The following is a 14,803-nucleotide window of genomic DNA, read 5'->3' on the forward strand; positions in this document are numbered from 1 at the left end:
TTGATTTGTTGTGGATAACCACTTTTCCTTGTGCTGTAACTTGTTCTTTGTAGATTATGTCTAATTAAATCCATTATTGATGTGTGGTATATGGTTATATGTTGCCCCCTACAGGTGACAATGGAGTTTGGTTTGAACAAAAGGCACCAGACTCTTACGGGCCTGGCATTCCCTTTACAGGAGGAGGCCAAACGCTCTCTGCAGCAACTCAAGCAGAAACATATCAACTCCATACAGCTGGTGAGCTGGCCTCACATAACAAACATACAAAACAAATATTTTCCCTTCGCTTGTGGACTTCAGTGAACAACAAAACAGTTTTTTGTGACCAGCCGCTAAAACTTCTCCAAGCGAAACCTTCATCAAATCAAAGTTTATTTGTCACGTGCGCAGAATACAACAGGTGTAGACCTTACTTACAGGCTCTAACCAACAGTGCAAAAAAGGTTTTATTACCATGGAAATAGCTGTTCTGTCATTCAGCCTAAAGTAGCAGCCAACGTGTGGTGTTCAATGTAGGCCTACATTCCATAAGACTTTTGAAAAAAGAAAAACATGCAGGGATAAACATTAACCTGTTTATCCACTTGTCCTTCAGACAAGGAGTGCACGCACAAATATTTCATTGGTATTTCATTGGTTTACACCAATGAAAAACACCAGTTTAAGTACATTAGACGTAAAACACATTAATACTTTCTGAATAAACAGTACAAAATAAACAAATATTGAATTCCCAATAAAACATGTCTCCGCAGTTAAAATGCATACTTGATTGGAGTTGTCACTGTATTAAAAAGTTAAAAGGTCATAATTGTCTGCTAATTAATACATTGTGGCACCTTGCTCAGAATCACAGTTGAAAAAAACGAAATATATAAAAACAAGTGTTTGTCAGTAGTACACCACGGGTATTCTCTACTCATATAAAAACTTTTCAACAAGCACCTGTCACAGTGGACAATAACTACTGTCTCCCACAGCTCTAGTGATTCCCTCATGTAACCTTCCTCATTTGGCAAATAAATCAGTTTACAGAGTGACAGTTCTCCTCGTGGTTAATCGTCAGTGGAATCCCTTTCACCAATGCCTTAATGTGCCTACAATTTCATATGGTGCCGTTAGAGTCCATAGTGTTCAGTCTCTGTATACTCAGAGCAACATGAAAGGAGAAAGGCATCCTGGGTAATGATGATGACAGTTTGTCTCTGTGGTCCCACACCTTTATCAGTCTCCTACACAGGGAAGCCAGAACGCCTGCAAAGAGAGAGAGAGCGTGTGGTAGATTTTGGCAGGGGCAAATTAGAGACAATTAATGTGTGTCTAAGCATGGTTGTGTGGGTGTGTTTAGGCTGATGAAAGTGTGTGTGTGTGTGTGTGTATATCTCACCATATTGGAGCAGGCGCTGGCAAACGTCATGTATTTAGGGTTAAACTGCAGTGTGTTGATTGGTCCTGAATGCTTCCCGTCCAGAACAGCTATTTTCATCCCACTCTCTGTACTCCACACATGGACCCTCCCATCCTCTGAACCTGGGGCATAAAGGACAACATGAGGGTTAGGTGGTTATGGATTGGGGGACAAAAGTTTGACAAACATATGGACTGATAGGCAGAGTAATAATATCAGTTCATAGGGTCAAATGGCTAATTGGTGACTCTGGAATTGGCTTGAGTTGTTCTGACAGACTTTGGTGGATCAGGGAGGGCTGGGTAAGACAGCCTAGTTTGCTAAGTCCTAATGATGGGAATTGGAGGTGTCGGGCTTACCAATCATGACAAAGTCTGAGTCTGGGGTGAAGCAGGCCTCCAATGAAATGCCTTTACTGTTGTTGTAGCCCTACAGAATACACAGGGGAGACACGTTTGATTCAGCCAGTCCGAAAACAACTATGTATTTACTAGACACAGCTATGTGCATCACATGATGCTGCTTAGCGGAGAACGGCTAATAATGATGGCGGGAACAGAGCAAATGGAATGGCATCAAACACTATTTGATACCATTCCACTAATTCCGTTCCAGACATTACCACGAGCCAGTTCTCCCCAATTAAGGTGCTAACAACCTCCTGTGATGTGCATACTCGTAGATATGTGTGTGAAGAATATGCACTTCCGGTCTATCAGTGCAGTGTGGTAACGGTTCTCTCACTGAGAAAGTGTGCAGCACAGATCCATTGAAGGCATCTAGGATCCGAATAGCACCCCCGTTGGTAGAGATGAGAATCTGCTTCCCGTCCCTGCTGAACTTCAGTCCAGTCCACTCACAGACACGGCTAAACAGAGTCTCAAAGGAGGCGAATGGGCCCTGAACACAAGTAAACAACAAATTGACATCACCACAGCAACTCACAACTGAGGGCGATCATCATACACATTTTCTAACAGTAAAACCTTACATACACACCACACACAGTCAAAAGTTTGGACACACCTACTCATTCCAGGGTTTTACTTTATTTTACAATTTTCTACATCAAAACTATGAAATAACACATATGGAATCATGTAATAACCAAAAAAGTGTTAAACAAATCAAAATATATTTTATGTTTGAGACTCTTCAAAGTAGCCGCCCTTTGCTTTGATTGATGACAGCTTCAAATCAAATCGTATTTGTCACTCCTGGACCTGTCTCATGCCAGCAGCATACCACCCTGCATACCACTGCTGGCTTGCTTCTGAAGCTAAGCAGGGTTGGTCCTGGTCAGGCCCTGGATGGGAGACCAGATGCTGCTGGAAGTGGTGTTGAGGGCCAGTAGGAGGCACTCTTTCCTCTGGTCTAAAAAAAAGATCCCAATGCCCCAGGGCAGTGATTGGGGACACTGCTCTGTGTAGGGTGCCGCCTTTCGGATGGGACGTTAAACGGGTGTCCTGACTCTCTGAGGTCATTAAAGATCCCATGGCACTTATTGTAAGAGTAGGGGTGTTAGGGGGCGTGATGGCCCTCAACCATCACGGTCACCTAATAATCCCCAGTTTACAATTGGCTCATTCATCCCCCTCCTCTCCCCTGTAACTATTCCCCAGGTCGTTGCTGCAAATGAGAACGTGTTCTCAGTCAACTTACCTGGTAAAATAATGGATAAAAAAAATAATTAATAATAATAAAAAAAAGAAAATTGTGCCAAATACAACAGGTGTAGACCTTACAGTGAAATGCTGAATACAAGCCCTTAACCAACAATGCAGTTAAGAAAAATACCAACAAAAAAAAGAAATAAAAGTAACAAATAATTAAAGAGCAGCAGTAAAATAACAATAGCGAGGCTATATACAGAGGGTACCGGTACAGAGTCAATGTGCGGGGGCACCAGTTAGTCGAGGTAATTGAGATAACGTGTACATGTAGGTAGAGTTATTAAAGTGACTATGCATAGATAATAAACAGAGAGCAGCAGCAGCGCAAAAGGGGGGGGGTGGGCAATGCAAATGGTCATTTGATTAGATGTTCAGCTGTCTTATGGCTTGGGGGTAGAAGCTGTTTAGAAGCCTCCTGGACCTAGACTTGGCGCTCTGGTACCGCTTGCCGTACAGTAGCACAGAGAACAGTCTATGACTAGGGTGGCTGGAGTCTTTGACAATTTTTAGGGCCTTCCTCTGACACCGCCTGGTATAGAGGTCCTGGACGGCAGGAAGCTTGGCCCCAGTGATGTACTGGGCCGTACACACTACCTTCTGTAGTGCCTTGCGGTCGGAGGCCGAGCAGTTGCTACACCAGGCAGTGATGCAACCAGTCAGGATGCTCTCGATGGTGCAGCTGTATAACTTTTTTAAGATCTGAGGACCCATGCCAAATCTTTTCAGTCTCCTGAGGGGGAATAGGTTTTGTCGTGCCCTCTTCACAACTGTCTTGGTGTGCTTGGACCATGTTAGTTTGTTGGTGATGTGGACACCAATGAACTTGAAGCTCTCAACCTGCTCCACTGCAGCCCCGTCGATGAGAATGGGGGCGTGCTCGGTCCTCCTTTTCCTGTAGTCTACAATCATCTCCTTTGTATTGATCACGTTGAGGGAGAGGTTGTTGTCCTGGCACCACACGGCTAGGTCTCTGACCTCCTCCCTATAGGCTGTCTCGTCGTTGTCGGTGATCAGGCCTACCACTGTTGTGTCGTCTGCAAACTTAATGATGGTGTTGGAGTTGTGCCTGGCCATGCAGTCATGAGTGAACAGGGAGTACAGGAGGGGACTGAGCACGCACCCCCGAGGGGCCCCCGTGTTGAGGATCAGCGTGGCAGATGTGTTGTTACCTACCCTTACCACCTGGGGGCGGCCCGTCAGGAAGTCCAGGATCCAGTTGCAGAGGGAGGTGTTTAGTCCCAGGGTCCTTAGCTTAGTGATGAGCTTTGAGGGCACTATGGTGTTGAACGCTGAGCTGTAGTCAATGAATAGCATTTTCACATAGGTGTTCCTTTTGTCCAGCTGTGAAAGGGCAGTGTGGAGTGCAATAGAGATTGCATAATCTGTGGATCTGTTGGGGCGGTATGCAAATTGGAGTGCATCTAGGGTTTCTGGGATAATGGTGTTGATGTGAGCCATGAACAGCCTTTCGAAGAACTTCATGGCTACAGACGTGAGTGCTACGGGTCGGTAGTTATTTGGGAAGGTTACCTTAGTGTTCTTGGGCACAGGGACTATGGTGGTCTGCTTGAAACATGTTGGTATTACAGACTCAGACAGGGAGAGGTTGAAAATGTCAGTGAAGACACTTGCTAGTTGGTCTGCGCATGCTCGGAGTACGCGTCCTGGTAATCCTTCTGGCCCTGCGGCCTTGTGAATGTTGACCTGTTTAAAGGTCTTACTCACATCGGCTACGGAGAGTGTGATCACACAGTTGTCCGGAACAGCTGATGCTCTCATGCTTGTTTCAGTGTTACTTGCCTCGAAGCGAGCATAGAAGTAATTTAGCTTGTCTGGTAGGCTCGTATCACTGGGCAGCTCGCGGCTCTGCTTCCCTTTGTAGCATGTAATAGTTTGCAAGCCCTGCCACATCCGACGAGCGTCGGAGCCGATGTAGTAAGATTCGATCTTAGTCCTGTATTGATGCTTTGCCTGTTTGATGGTTCATCGGAGGGCATAGCGGGATTTCTTATAAGGTTCCGGGTTAGAGTCCCGCTCCTTGAAATCGGCAGCTCTACCCTTTAGCTCACTGTGGATGTTGCCTATAATCCATAGCTTCTGGTTGGGGTATGTACGTACAGTCACTGTGGGGACGATGTCATCGATGCACTTATTGATGAAGCCAGTGACTGATGTGGTGTACTCCTCAATGCCATCTGAAGAATCCCGGAACATATTCCAGTCTGTGCTAGCAAAACACCCCTGTAGCTTTGCATCTGCTTCATCTGACCACTTTGTTATTGACCGAGTCACTTGTGCTTCCTGCTTACATTTTTGCTTGTAAGCAGGAATCAGGAGGATAGAATTATGGTCAAATTTGCCAAATGGATTGCGAGGGAGAGCTTTGTACGTGTCTCTGTGTGTGGAGTAAAGGTGGTCTAGAGTTTTCTCCCCTCTGATTACACATTTAACATGCTGGTAGAAATTAGGTCAAACGGATTTAAGTTCCCCTGCATTAAAGTCCCCGGCCACTAGGAGCACCACCTCTGGATGAGCGGTTTCCTGTTTGCTAATGGTCATATACAGCTCAGTGCGGTCTTAGTGCCAGCATCGGTTTGTGGTGGTAAATAGACAGCTATGAAGAATATAGGTAGGTGTGGTCTACAGCTTATCATGAGCTATTCTACCCCAGGCGAGCAAAACCTTGAGACTTCCTTAGATATCGTGCACCAGCTGTTGTTTACGAATATACATAGACCACCAACCCTTGTCTTACCAGAGGCTGCTGTTCTATCCTGCCGATACAGTGTATAACCCGCCAGCTGTATGTTTTCATGTCGTCGTTCAGCATTGACTCTGTGAAACAATAAGATATTACAGTTTTTAATGTCCTGTTGGTAGGATATACGTGCTTGTAGTTCGTCCACTTTATTATCCAACGATTGTACGTTGGCCAATAGCACCGATGGTAAAGGCAGATTAGCCACTCGTCGCCGGATCCTCACGAGGCATCCCGATCTCCTTCTGCGATATCTACGTCTCTTTCTCCTGCGAATGATGGGGATGAGGGCCTTGTCGGGTGTCTGGAGTAAATCCCTCTCGTCCGACTCATTAAAGAAAAATTATTTGTACAGTTCAAGGTGAGTAATCGCTGTTCTGATGTCCAGAAGCTCTTTTGGTCATAAGAGACGGTATCAGCAACATTATGTACAAAATGAGTTACAAACAATGCGGAAAAACAAAATTGCACGGTTGGTTAAGAGCCCATAAAACGGCAGCCATCCCCTCCGGCGCCATCTCATCTTTGCACACTCTCGGCATTCTCTCAACAGGTGTGCCTTGTTAAAAGTTAATTTGTGGAATTTCTTTCCTTCTTAATGTGTTTGAGCCAATCAGTTGTGTTGTGACATGGTATGGGTGGTGTACAGAAGATAGCCCTATTTGGTAAAAGACCAGGTCCATATTATGGCAAGAACAACTCAAATAAGCAAAGAGAAACAACAGTCCATCATTACTTTAAGACATGAAGGTCAGTGAATCTGGAAAATTTCAAGAACTTTGAAAGTTTCTTCAAGTGCAGTTGCAAAAACCATCAAGCGCTATGATGAAACTGGCTCTCATCTCTCATGAGGACCGCCACAGGAAAGGAAGACCCAGAGTTACCTCTGCTGCAGAGGATAAGTTAATTCGAGTTACCAGCCTCAGAAATTGCAGCCCAAATAAATGCTTCACAGAGTTCAAGTAACAGACACATATCTCAACATCAAGTGTTCAGAGGAGACTGCGTGAATCAGGCATTCATGGTCGAAATGCTGCAAAGAAACCACTACTAAAGGACACCAATAAGAAGAGACTTGCTTAGGCCAAGAAACACGAGCAATGGACATTAGACCAGTGGAAATCTGTCATTTGGTCTAATGAGTCCTAATTTCAAATTTTTGGTTCCAACCACCGTGTCTTTGTGAGACGCAGAGTAGGTGTACGGATGATCTCCGCGTGTGTGGTTCCCACCATGAAGCATGGAGGAGGAGGTGTGATGGTGCTTTGCTGGTGACACTGTCAGTGATTTATTTAGAATTCAAGGCACACTTAACCAGCATGGCTACCACAGCATTCTGCAGCGATATGCCATCCCATCTGGTTTGCACTTAGTGGGACTATCATTTGTTTTTCAACAGGACAATGACCCAAAACACACCTCCAGGCTGTGTAAGGGCTATTTGACCAAGAAGGAGAGTGCTGCATCAAATGACCTGGCCTCCACAATCACCCGACAACCCAATTGAGATGGTTTGGGATGAGTTGGACCACAGAGTGAAGGAAAAGCAGCCAACAAGTGCTCAGCATATGTGGGAACTTCTTCAAGACTGTTGGAAAAGCATTCCAGGTGATGCTGGTTGAGAGAATGCCAAGAATGTGCAAAGCTGTCATCAAGGCAAAGGGTGGCTACTTTGAAGAATCTAAAATCTAAAATATATTTTGATTTGTTTAATACTTTTTTTAGTTACTACATGATTCCATATGTGTTGTTTCATAGTTTTGATGTCTTCACTATTATTCTACATTGTAGAACATAGTACAAATAAAGAAAAACCCTTGAATGAGTAGGTGTGTCCAAACTTTTCACTGGCACTGTACATACATAATAAACAAATAGTACATTACAAACACTAATACATTTCCAATGTTACCTTGTCAAAGGAGCGGAGGTCGTACAGTTTAATCGCCTCAGAGTCGACCCCAGCAGCAAATATCAGGCCCTCGGGATCATAGGAGCAAACAGGCTTCCCCAAAGGATTAGTAAGACCCTAAGACAAAGAAACACACATTTCAAGGCCTGTTACATGATATAAAATACATTGATATGTCTTTTCACAAGCTCATCTAAAGAGCACAGTGAAAGAATTGTGGCTTCTAAAGGCTGCTCTTATTCACCTGACAGTTTGGAGAGCGCAGATCCCAGAGTCGTATGGTCATATCCAAGGAACCAGAGATAAACGTGTCATCCACCGGTGACATGGAGAGAGCAACAACCCTGACAACATCCACACAGTGTGTAATCAATGTTAGTGTCCAAACAACCATTAACTGTATATGAATCCCTCAAAAGTGTTGTCTCACCTATCAGTGTGCCCAGGGAAGTAGCGGATGTACTTGTTGTCAGTGAGAGACAGGTATCGGATGGTATCTGGATGAGTCACAGAGAGGACATGAGTGAGGTCATACTTTTGTAAAACTGACACAAACACGTGTTTGATTTAATTTTATGGAAGCAGCCCATCATGTGTTTAGCATCTTTGCGCCCCACTTTATAAAATACAGGGAAAACACTGCACACACTAACATACTGTATGTTGGCTTGACCGCTTTGTTTATTAGGCTGTGTTTACACAGGCAGGCCAATTCTGATATTCTTTTCACTCTTTGGTATTTTGTCCAATCAGATCAGCCTGAAAATGATCTGCTGTAAAAATATCTTATGTGATTTGTCAAAAGACCAACTGGTGGAAAAAATATAATAATTGGGCTGCCTGTGTAAACGCAGCATTAGACCTGTTCAACTTCCAGAAATTCCTACCATCTAGTTTGTTGGAGCTGTAGACCACTGTGTTGGCATCCCCGTGTGTATACCGGATAAGGTCTACTCCGTACTTCTTACTGTACAGGGTCCGTATTGGTCTGAAGTGGGGTGAGGGCAGAAGGGGACATGATGACACAAGACAAGACAATTTGACAACACGGTACATTAAAGCTTTGATTCTCTCTCATTCACAGTAACTTATGTCAAAGTTAAACATGTTGTGGTTATGTAATGCAGTGTTTCCGTTTTCTTCTAATAAAATAATCTTCATTCTATGCCAACTATTTGTATTTAAACTGTACAGTATTATTAACCATGTCTTGATGGGTGTATAATTTTCCAGCCTTAGATTATAATTGTAATATAACATGAATTATTATATTTTCGGACACCTTTTTTTGCCCACTTGAACAATCGACCTCCATGTGGGACTAGAGCTCGGGGATGTTCCCAAACAACAGGCCCCACAAAGAAAATGTGTCTTCTAGCCTGTTTTGTGCACGTGTAGGTTACGGCATGCAAACTGCAGCTGATGAAACAAGATTAATTGTGCTCACTTTCCCTCCTGACAGTCATATAAAACAATGGAGTCGTCGTCGCTACTAGATATTGCACTCTCGCCGTTCGAGCTGTAGTCCACACAGTTGACTTTCTGCGAATTCGCCCGGAATGTCCTAGCAACCCTAAAACTTCGCAACACGCTGTCCGTAATCTTCATCTCGACAGCCGCAGAATTTGGACATCAATCAATGTTTTTTATTTTTTTAAATCACTCTTTAGGCGAGGACAGAATGGTGGACTGACATCTCAGCAAGATGTATTGTCAAATCGGAATTTGCAGGCTGGCCCATTGAATGTCGGGCCATGTGTGGTGTGTCGTGAACAACATTAGCTTGAGCAGCAATAGTGGAATCTGCGGTTTGACTTCAAAATAAAAGTCCCCAATTAAATCAGCTGCAAACGCAAAAATAATTGAATCATGCCACACTTGGACTAGAGTATTAAACAAAATTGGAATGTTATATAAATTCAACAAACATCAATAATGAGTTAATTTCCCACATTTAAAGTCCTTCAATAAGCGCTACAATGCTAATGTTTGTGTAAACTCTTCACAGTTGTGTTCTGTGGGTGCCAAGATCCATAGGTATGGCGCTAATATTGATGAAAACTCAGTACATAAATGTATAAGCCCCAATGCAATTCTGAAGTCTAATACACCCACAGTGCAATTTCAACTGATTTGTTCTTTTTTCAAATTAACAAATTATTGTATTTTGTTGAATATATATATAACAAACATGCCATTGCCAACCTTGTTGCGCGTGATCTAGTCTGTGTCATGATTCCACTATTTGTATCAGTTTACATGTTTCAATGCGGGAATTTTAATTTTAAGGCAAACCACCGATTCCACTATTGTTGTTCACGATAATGTTGTTCATGAAACACGTGTGCCCACTGACTGAATATAATGTTCCCTTCCCTCCAATAATATTCCCAAAACGATTAGCCTCAACTCCAAAATAACTGCATTATGAAAGTATTTGCGTAGCCTATTCGCACAATGCATAGCTCAGACTGGATATCCATTCGCTGCAGCATTTCTAACGTTGTAGAATCATTCACGTGTTTGTGCGAATCTGAAAAATGGGAAGTCAATATACAGAATTTCCGGTGTGAAGAAATCAACCACCACTATGATTACAGTGTTTTCAGCTTCAGACACAAGCCGACATGAGCTTTATAAATTTTTTAAAGTAGGCTAGTTGTCATAAACAACTACAGGACGGGAACGCTGACTTGTAATAAGGATTTTATAAGCACATGTGAAATGCTAATTCGCTCAGGGAGAACGAGCAATATTTGTCACATACCGAGGGGAGCACCAGCATCATTGCTCACGCGGACACATGCTTCTGCATCGAGACGAGAGGCACCAGCACCAGGGTCTCTCTGACAAGAGACCGAATCTGAGATTAATCGACCCTTCACGCAAAATTCGCCTGGAGAAACAGAAAGGAAATGCAACTGGTGGTGGATCAGAATAGACTCCCTTATCCTCGGTGTCAGTTGCCGCGTTCATATGCTAGTCGACTCTTGCTTTTTTAAAGTATTTTTTAAAATATTTTTTAACTAGGCAAGTCAGTTAAGAACAAATTCTTATTTACAATGGCGGCCTACTCCGGCCAAACCCGGACGACGCTGGGACCATTGTGCGCCGCCCTATGGGACTCCCAATCACGGCCGGATGTGATACAGCCTGGATTCGAACTAGGTACTAGTGACGCCTCTTGCACTGATGCCCGGTATGTGATTGCGGCAAGTGTCCACACTGCTAAAAGAGGTTCATCGAGCTGCGACAGTTCACTCAGCAGCTGAGTAATATTCACCCCAACGTTCTGGCCAAGCACCTTCAAAGAGGTCTGATTCTCCCACATCCAGAGTTCGCTGTCATCAATAAGCCATATGGAGCTTCTGTTCAAGGTATTGGGTGTTGAGGCAATGTATTTACATGCCTATTACATTATGGTACATAAGGCTTATATGGTCAAACACACAGTCAAGGATTATATCATGAAAGAGATTGTTCATTTGAATGTCACTTGTAAAAAATACATCTTAATACCCAGAGGTGTTTTCAAAAATCACTGTGATTTAAATCCAACAATCTTCCCCCTAAATGGGTCAAAGGAATATCATGGACATCTTCCAGTCCTTGCCAAGGTGATGGCTGGCATTGAGGGCTGAGCCCCACTCCCAGCTGAAAGTCCGCCTTGGATTGGACAAGGAGACAACAGGGGCCCTCTTGCTGGCAAGGACTGATGAAGCACCGGACTATGTACAAAACCTCCACAAAAAAACACCAAGTGGAGAGGAAATATTGGTGTATGGATGTCTGTGTGTTTAGAGATTTAGTTTAAGATAAGGATCCAGGCAGCACATCATATGGCAGAGTTTTTGTAATGACCCTGCCGTTGACAACTAGCTCCCTAGTTTTCTTGGAGCAGCGGTGATGTGTCTGGCCCTGGACGCAAGGGTTATTGGGCTCGATTCACACCTCAAATCAAACTTTATTGGTTGCATACACATAGCAGATGTTATTGCGGGTGTAGTGAAATGCTCGTGTTCCGAGCTCCGACAGTGCAGTAGTATCTAACAAGCAGTGACGTAGCCTCTGAACCTCATGCTACTTCCTGGTTACATTACACTTTCAGTCATCTTCCCTTTTCCCTATTCCCCCATGCAGCATTGCTGCTATGGCCTGTTCCCTGAGGGGATGACTTGACAACCCTCATAGAGAATTCACCTGGGCTCAGGCTCATTTCAAGGTAACAAACTGCTTTCGAACAATATATCATACGCTTCTTACCAAATGCTGGCAATGGCTGTAGTCTTCTAGTGACACATTGACAGTAGAGTGCACAACTCGTCATGTTTGTATCGATGGCTTTCAGCAGATACTGCAATGTTCTTCAGGTTTTGAAGTTAGCATCTGTTATAGATCCTATATTTGTACATAATGTATTGTGTAATTGTATACACCTAACCTAAAGGCCCATAATCCCTCTCAGATAGGCCTGAGTCCTGTGTACAGAGGGAGTGACTAACGTGCAGGCCCAGGGGGCAGTGACCCAGTACGCGTCCTGGACAGCAGCAATGGCTGCAGCCTTGTGGAGCTCCAGCCCATCACAGGTAGCGACACTTCTGAAGTAATTGAATCTGGTGTGGTTCCAAGTCATCTGTTTTTGCACTCACTCCACACATCCTAACTGATTGCTATATAACATGATTTCAAAAAAGATGACATGGAACCTGTCTTCATTAGTGGGGGGAAGTTCGGGTCTTTTTTACTGACTAATCTTTTCAACTCGTTCAGTCAAAAGAACAAGTCTTTCGACTTATTTTGTTCATTTGAGTCAGTAATGCCCAGAGAACACAGGACCCTTACCAGCGAATGATGAACTGAAAACTGAAAATAGTCATGATTCTACAAGCCCTCTCATTCACCATAAGGGGCTTATTGGAGCTGTCATTTGTGACTGAGACTTGTAAAAGGGTGCTTTAGACAATGTACATTTGTTGATTGCTAGGCATGTAAATACAATTATTTCTCGGTACATTTGAAATGAGTTGTGGCCGCAACTCGACTAGATTGCGAGTCTTGGCGGAACGCATTGCTTGACTGCCTTGAGGGTGATAAGCATAATATTGTTTGCGAACTGCAGCATCCCAAATGATTCATTCTCGAGTTCGAGTTTGTTGAGCAGAGGCTGTGTATGTTTTGGTTCTACAAAGCTGTGTAGAACTTGCGAGAATATATGACCGACATTTGTTGTTCGGAGCACGTCAACGGAGGAGCCCGTATTAATCCTGCTGTAGAATTCATTGCGGCCAGCAGTTCAAACAAACGACTTAAAACGAATGAGTCAAATCAGAAGAATTGTATCGTAACTCTCGAGTCAGTAAAAAGTCCTTCAAAAAACCTGAATTGTTCTTTAGTCTTCGTGTTGTTGAGGGGTCTGCTACACGCTAATACCTCACATTAACCTAGGTCATAGAAGACACTGTGCTCCTTTTAATAGTAGCACCATGTTTGAACAACCTTGTGAACCAGCGTAGCAACCTGTTCACCGTGTCTCTTGCCTCATCCATCCTCTCCTGCTCATAGGGGTGAGGATCCATATGGCATACGTTCTGGGATGTCATATTCTTGGGGACCACAAATACTCCCACTGGACAAAAACTTCCACCTTAGGTAAACACCCCTTCACAATATAGATGCTTTACAACAAAGTGTTGCCTAAGCTTTAGACCTCTTTGGTACCAGTCAAGTTAACTGTACTGGCATGCAATGATGGCCTTTGTTTTTGTTTGTTTTTTACTTCAGAAACTGCTGGACGGTTTGTTACCGAGGCTGGGATTGGAACAAAGCAAGGCACGTTGCCTTCTTCCCTAACCCTGCACACACATCAGCTGACACTGCCAGTGATATCACTGTGTCCTGCCCTGCTGAAGTACTTCACCACCAGCACCCTGCGATGACTGCAGATCCCCATTCCAAATAAGAGGATGAATGATGCATCAGCGGCTCCTCTGCAGAGCAGACAGGATACAGAAGAAATACGGAGGGGCATCACTTCAAGTGACCCTTGACCTAATGGTTGTCCCAAGTCCAAGAGCTAAGGCCTGACTGAAATTCTTAAAAAGCCACACACTCGCTCATTCACAGTACAAAGGCACGTTTGAAAAAAAACAGACTTTCTTATTTAGCCTCCAACACCACTAGAATATCAATACATACAGGAGATCATAAATGGCAATAAAAATACATGTAAAAAAAAAGTGAGCAGAGTTCCCATTAAATGTCTGTTGGTGTGTAATCCACTCTGCTCTTGGCTCCTGTCCTGTCTGGGACCTAAGAGCTTGGAGGACAAGAGGCACAGGAGAGTCCCTGTGAGGGCTAACATGTTATAGGGGGTACATTTCCATATACATTCCCCTACGTATTTATTTGGACAGTGAAGTTAAAATATGTACATTTGGCCCTATACTCTAGCATCTTGGATGACATCAAATGTTATGAGGCCACAGTACAGAATGCCACCTTTTATTTGAAGGTATTTTCATACTTGACTACAAACTTGTTGGATGCATTTGCAGTTTGCTTGTGTTTCAGATTATGTTTTGCCCAATAGGAATGGTGAATAATGTATTGTGTCATTTGAGTCACCTTTTATTGTTAAGTAAGAATAAAATATGTTTCTGAACAGTGCATTGTGGATGCTACCAAGATTATGGATAATCATGAACGAATCCTGAATAATGAGTGAACGATGCTCCTCAACAACAACAAAAATGCTAACCTCTGTCATGGTGAGAGGTTCAAATGTCTCGGGGGTATGATCTTTGTACCTTCTCACTCATTATCCACAATTCATTCATGATTATCCATAATCATGGTAGCAGCCACATTAATGTAGAAGTGTTCAGAAACATAAGCTTATTTACAATAAAAGTGACTCCAAAATGTCACAATACATTTACCATTAATTTCTATTGCGAACAACAATCTGAAAACGCAACCAAAACAAACCGCAAAAGCATCCAAGAAGTTTGTAGTCACTTGATGTAGTCATTGCATGCTAGGAATGTGAC

At 43.4% G+C, this 14,803-nt stretch overlaps 1 protein-coding gene and 1 long non-coding RNA gene across 5 annotated transcripts; one reads left to right on the forward strand and one right to left on the reverse strand.

Moving 5' to 3' along the window:
* Positions 1 to 357: 357 nt before the first annotated feature.
* Positions 358 to 9,574, reverse strand: LOC139563951 (WD repeat-containing protein 82-like). 2 transcript variants are annotated; one of them, XM_071383034.1, is made up of 9 exons: positions 9,202 to 9,535; positions 8,642 to 8,742; positions 8,185 to 8,251; positions 7,999 to 8,098; positions 7,755 to 7,871; positions 2,156 to 2,311; positions 1,771 to 1,840; positions 1,391 to 1,533; positions 358 to 1,257 (listed from the first exon to the last, which is right to left on the reverse strand). In XM_071383034.1, exons 1-9 carry the CDS (start codon positions 9,360 to 9,362, stop codon positions 1,228 to 1,230), a joined length of 945 nt encoding a protein of 314 aa, XP_071239135.1. In that variant the 5' UTR covers positions 9,363 to 9,535; the 3' UTR covers positions 358 to 1,227. The 2 variants fall into 2 exon arrangements, with proteins under 2 accessions (XP_071239135.1, XP_071239145.1); XM_071383044.1 differs by lacking the exon at positions 358 to 1,257 and having other exon boundaries at positions 1,395 to 1,533; positions 2,070 to 2,311; positions 9,202 to 9,574.
* LOC139563961 (uncharacterized) lies at positions 8,696 to 13,990 on the forward strand. 3 transcript variants are annotated; one of them, XR_011672669.1, is made up of 5 exons: positions 8,696 to 8,804; positions 11,895 to 11,976; positions 12,220 to 12,340; positions 13,317 to 13,403; positions 13,536 to 13,990. It is a non-coding gene; the product is annotated as an uncharacterized lncRNA (long non-coding RNA). The 3 variants fall into 3 exon arrangements; XR_011672668.1 differs by lacking the exon at positions 8,696 to 8,804 and adding an exon at positions 10,070 to 11,131; XR_011672667.1 differs by lacking the exon at positions 8,696 to 8,804 and having other exon boundaries at positions 10,073 to 11,976.
* The last annotated feature ends 813 nt before the right edge of the window (positions 13,991 to 14,803 follow it).

Source organism: Salvelinus alpinus, chromosome 2 (assembly GCF_045679555.1).
Source record: "Salvelinus alpinus chromosome 2, SLU_Salpinus.1, whole genome shotgun sequence".
NCBI classification, from domain to species: Eukaryota; Metazoa; Chordata; class Actinopteri; order Salmoniformes; family Salmonidae; genus Salvelinus; species Salvelinus alpinus.